Source organism: Leptidea sinapis, chromosome 30 (genome assembly GCF_905404315.1).
Source record: "Leptidea sinapis chromosome 30, ilLepSina1.1, whole genome shotgun sequence".
Taxonomy (NCBI): Eukaryota; Metazoa; Arthropoda; class Insecta; order Lepidoptera; family Pieridae; genus Leptidea; species Leptidea sinapis.
In genome coordinates this window covers 6,010,664-6,016,663 of record NC_066294.1, presented here as the reverse complement: position 1 = coordinate 6,016,663, position 6,000 = coordinate 6,010,664, and the positions used below count along the sequence as shown (strand labels likewise).

Here is a 6,000-nt window from a genome sequence, read left to right as displayed (position 1 = left end):
TTTTTTGCAACAAATAAAGATTTATTATTATTATTATTCAGATTATATATATATACAAGAATTGTTCGTTTAAAGATATAAGGTATAATATCTTGATAAGTCATATACATGACATTTTATTTTAAATCATTTATTTCTGATACAAAATTACAAAGCGATATACACATATTATTCTGCCGAACTGCGCAGCAGTTTGTCGGCAGTAATTCTCGTGTTTAGCAAATTATCAAAGAAATGATATGTTTTTGTGTGTGACAATTTAATAGTCCCTACCAGTATTTCTTAAGTCTATTTATATGACGACCTGTATAGCCGAGTGGTTAGCGATCCTACCTACAAAGCTAGAGGTCCCGGGTTCAAAATCCGGTAGGTGCAAGCATTTATATGATGAATATATTGTATGTTTGTTTCCGAGTCATGGATGTTTAAATGTATTTATGTATGTTTTTATGAATTTATCTATGTTTAAGTAAGTATATTGTATTAAATATATCATTGTCTTGTAACCCATAACACATAACTAACATATATATGTATACATATAAATAACATATATATGCTTAACTTGGGGCAAGATAATTTGTGTAAAAAGTGTGTCAATATTATTATTATTCTTATATTATTTATTATGGACATTGTGGTAAGTAGTACTTTCGCAATAATTTTCACTTGATTTTTTGTTTTACAATTCGACAATTGTGACGCTATATGGGTAGTTAATTCATTAATTAATGTAGGTATATACCCATTGCATGCTACGCATACCCTAATAGTTACATATTTTAGATACCACTAGCTTGTTATGTATGGCTTTTAAAATGAGCAAACTGTTCAAACATCAAATGATTTAGTCGCGCGCCTTAGATTATCCCTTTGCAGCTTTTGTTTATTTGATAGCGTCGATGCATAGCTCCCACTGCATACGCACTATCGGTGCAGTCCCGACGTCTGCGATAGCTGCAGCAAAGCTCAGTCGTAAAGTCGCTAATGCGAATCAGCCCTAACGGACAATTTATCAGTGAAGTTCGGAACGTGCGAATTATATTGTGTTGCCACTTGCCGGTTGAATATTTTGAGCGTTTGATTTCGTTTTCAAATACGAACCAATTTTTCACTATCACATTGAATTTCAAATATGCCTTTATAAGCGTTGATCTTTTTGTACTATGTTCTATTTCCTGTTGAATGTTCGTTGAAGTGGTTTTGTGTGGTAATATTCTGCCTGAAAATGGGGTAAGTAATTTTTATCACCAGCACTGTATAGAACACGCATAAATTTGTATTTAACTCAAAGCATTTAATGTTGCTTGGCAATAAAATGCTTTAGTTAAATAAAACTCCAAATTCGAATTAAAATTATAAGCGATATTGTGTTTATAATTCAAAGTGATTTTCTACAATTTTGAGAATTAAATAGGTACCTCACCTTTTTATCTAATATATAAAATTCTCATGTCGCGGTGTTTGTAGTTAAACTCCTTCGAAACGGCCGATTCTCATGAAATTTTGAGTGCATATTGGGTAGGTCTGAGCATCGGACAACATCTATTTTTCATCACCCTAAATGTTAAGGGTGGTCCACGCCAATGTTTTTTTAATATTTTTGACATTTTTTTTTTCACATTTGTTTGATTATGAGTAAGCATTAAAAATACATACAACTTCAAATTTTCACCCATCTACGATCAACAGTTACTTTTGTATCGTGATTTTAATATCGGCCATACAATGTTTGCTGGATCGGCTAGTGTATATATAATATAATTGTAATTGTTCAATTAGTATTTAATTTAAATAAATAAAAAATAAATAAAAGTTATTTGAAAGATTTTCAAAAAGACGTTTTTACAAAAGACATTACAATAAATAGTTATATTGCTTCCTGTGAATTTCTCTACTCCTTTATACGTAAGCATATCCGTGCGAAATAGTGAAAATGAGAAATATTATGATATTTTTATATAAATACCTACTAGTGGAAATTATTATAAAAATACTGGTCTCAGTGCTGATGATGTTTACTTCTAGAAGTAATAGCAGTAAGATATAAGATAGATAGATAGTACAGAAAATCCTCACAATTTAACGTTATTCAAAAATCTTTTGGTATAAATTCTAACAAATTAGAAAATTTAAATTTAAATTATTCTTTCAGCTTAAATTACTCTTCAGCAGTAATATTTTATAGTAAAATATAATTTGTTATATTCACAACAACCTAATGATAAATAAAATAAAAGCGAGTGGTGTTTGTATATTCTCAAAATAAGAAATAGACATAAAAGATAATAAGAATAAAATATTAAAAAAAAAACTAATTTCAAGTTACTTGTTAATAGACATTTGATAATTTTTATACAAAAAAGGGGGAAAATAAATTCTCTTGAGTTTTATATCTTTTAAACAAACATAACTATTTCAATCAAAATATATTGTATGAATTTATGTATAAATATAAAAAATAATAATATAAGTATATATACTATAAATATTAATTTTTGTAAAGTACCAATAATTTTTAAACCCAAAATTTTCATTACTTCCTTATTTTTAAAATAACTAATTACTTAGCAATGATATATGATGATTTGTATCTTTAAAACACCCAATTAACAAAAACAAATTTAAACAAAAATTCTTAAATACTAAACTCTTAGACAAACAATTCATTAACATTGTGCACATAATCTCTTTTAAACACGTAAGTACTTTTAAATGTAATAAGAAGCAGTAGTCGCAAATGTGTTCTCACCCTAAACAAATCGATACGTTTAACCCCTGGTAACATAATAACGAAGCCTCACATCCCACATTACCACGACACATGATCCCTCGTCAATTTGTTTGTTAAACGCACGACATGCGACGATCGTGTTACAATCGATTTGTTTAACACGACAATTAACTGCTGAAACGCGCGGCAATACTTGTGCGAAAGTGCGTTTTAGGGCGTGCGTACATTATAATATCTAATGTATAAAATTCTCGTGTCACGGTGTGCGGGACCGAACTCCTCCGAAACGGCTTGACCGATTCTCATGAAATTTTGAGTGCATATTGGGTAGGTCTGAGAATCGGACAACATCTATTTTTTATCCCCCTAAACGTTAAGGGTGGTCCACACGAATATTTACTTTTTTGACATTTTTTTTAAATTTGTTTGATTATAAGTCAGCATTAAAAAATACATACAACTTCAAATTTTCACCCATCTACGATCAACAGTTACTTTTGTATCGCGATTTTAATATCGGCATTACAACGTTTGCTGGGTCAGCTAGTTATAACTATATATTTATATATATTTACTAGTGGGAAACTCAGCGGCTATTTCTGCCGTGAAGCAGTAATTTCGCACTACATAGGAGTACATATCTATTAGCACATAAATCAAATTCAAATATTTTTATTCAAAATAGGATGTGACATCACTTATTGAAAGTCAAAAACTACCACCCATTCCAAAATGAATGCCTCAGTCCTGAGAATAATGGGCGCAACAAACTCAGCGGGCTTCTTTTTTTCATCGAAAAAATATGTTTACAAAGTAATGTTGTAAAATTAAACTTATTATTTAATAGCCTAAGGGCGGTCACTCCATTCCCAATCTGTGGTATCATAAATAACAATAACACAAGTTACAATAAATGACTACATTGTCTTAAATTTTAGCGACTAAAATGCATACGCGTACTAAACTTGTATAATATAATTTTCACTGCCACTCCTCGTATATGCAATGATCAAGGAAAAGTAAATCGTGTGTTTTACTCCCACATAAACTCCGCCTGCAGGTTGTACAAGCAGGACGCATCAGGATAGATTTTTGGAGACAATTATTTTCGCTTATTGCTTGTAGTTGATTTTGTTCTTTTAATGTCGGGAGTCACGGTCGATAACTAGTTAAAACTAAATGTGTCAGCATTATTGTGTTTCGGTCTAAAGGGCGCCTTACGTCCGACACTTCAGTCTAAAGATCATTTATTCTCATTAAAAACATTACAAACTGTCACTTACATGAGAACAATATTTATAAATAATAATCTATGAATCTTCCTTATTATAAACATATATAAAAAACAGGTATAAAACTAAATATAAGTGTGTGCTAGAAAAAGGAAGTATCATCTGTAATACATTTCGCTAAACGAAACTTGAATAAATTAAAAGTCCCTGCATCATTGATATCCCAAGATAGTCCATTGTACAGTTTAGCACCTTTATATGTATTTGTTTTCAGTCCATAATTGGTCCTTGGCTTTGGTAGTATGAAGTGGTCATTATTGCGTCTATGTTTTATGTCTCAAGGTGACAAGTGCAGTTGCAGTGCCGCTCATAATTTTTGGGCTTATAAAGAATCCTGAGTGGCACTGCATTGTAATGGGTAGGGTGTATCAATTACCATCAGCTGAACGTCCTGCCGTCTCGTCCATTATCTGATGATGATGTTCTGCATGTTCTGATGTTCTTCAAACTGAAAGTCACTTCTGCTTCTAGCATAAGAAGGCACCGCTGTTGTACCCTATTTTCCCAGAATCATATGCATGGAAGCCTCCTAGTTTTGCCAAATTTATAAAAAAAAAATTGTATGCAAAATTTATGAACGATGTGGGTTCGGTGAGCTAACCGTTCGAGTAAGTCGGTAAGAGCGCTCAAACACATAGTTAATAAATAAATATCTATTTATTTTTCTTCTCACAAAGATCTTAAAGCTAAAACAGTACCTACAGTAGTGTTACATTTTCAACTGCTGGTAAATTGTGAGGAGCTGGTGTCTGAAGTAGTTAGTTCATTATTTTGTATACAAATATAATTTGTATAATAATTAATCCCAGAAGTGAGAGATATAACGGTAAAAACAACAAATTGTTTATAAAGAAGAATGCACAACAATATCATGTAAGCAAAAGCAATATTATAATAATTTTACATTAAATTAAAACTATCATTAGGGGATTTTTTTTTTAGTAGAATACTGGCAACATTTCCTTGTTGGATAGCTAGGCTAATCCTTTGACCGAAATAGCTGCCAGTGCTTCAGTTGCCAGTACCCCTTTTAAGGCGAGAAGATAGTACTTTGTACATTCTCAGCGCCTCTGGGGCCCATGGACCAAGAATCAAACGGAACAAAGATGTAAGACTCACTGAGACCAACATTTTTTTGACGTTTGCTGTCTTCGGCAGTCGAAGCAGCAACCCCAGCAACAACTGACGTAACTTGGACATGAGAAGGAGCCAGAGTGCCGACGCAAGTCGCGTTCCACACTAGCGCCTTTCCCCGTGCCTAAGCCAATACAATAATGTTTGGTAAAAATAAAAAAATATTTGACAATGCTTAAAACAACTTAACAAATTAAATATTGTTCATCACTGCACACAGTCACGGCAAAAGCTTATGAGAGTCGCCGAGAGCGAAACTAATAACTTAAGTGGCTATAGACCAAAGCAAATTTATCTTAATCTTACGGTATTGCAAGGCTTTATTGCAATAATGTCCTGAATCGTGTGTTAATTAACTCAACCTCCACGGAGCTTAAACAACTTAAGTTGTAGCTTTAAGCACAAAAACATAATTCTGGTAATTGTGTATGTGTGTAAGTTTTAACGGTTTTTTTTTCAGCAACTCAACTTCTCCTGGGCTGCTATTCTGTGTAAAATTCTTTTAAGCCTATATATAGGATATGTTATAAGATTTGCTCGCGGAAAACCTCGAACATAAGAGAGGTGAATAAAATTATGTAATTTTGAATTCGGTATATCGAAAACACATTGATATTGGCGGAATCAGTTTCTTCCGTGTAAAATATAAATAACTTCATACGTTAAAACATTTCAGAAATACTAATAAGTATTCATTTAAAATGATACACAATATTGTTTTTTTTTTAAATAAATAGACACTGGATTTTCTATAAAGCATTTTATAAAAAAGATAAAAGAGCGGAAATTTGCGATGCTAATTACTAAAATCTAAATCCAAAAACATACATAACTAAATAA

General features: G+C 31.8%; 1 protein-coding gene across 1 annotated transcript in view; it reads left to right on the top strand.

The window, feature by feature from the left end:
- The first annotated feature begins 928 nt into the window (after positions 1-928).
- Positions 929-6,000, top strand: part of LOC126973870 (protein NDNF-like) — a 78,822-nt gene continuing 73,750 nt past the window's right edge. The window contains exon 1 of the mRNA XM_050821224.1: positions 929-1,233. Within this exon, the coding sequence (XP_050677181.1) occupies positions 1,229-1,233 (5 nt within the window). The 5' untranslated portion in view covers positions 929-1,228. The remainder of the gene's footprint in view (positions 1,234-6,000) is intronic.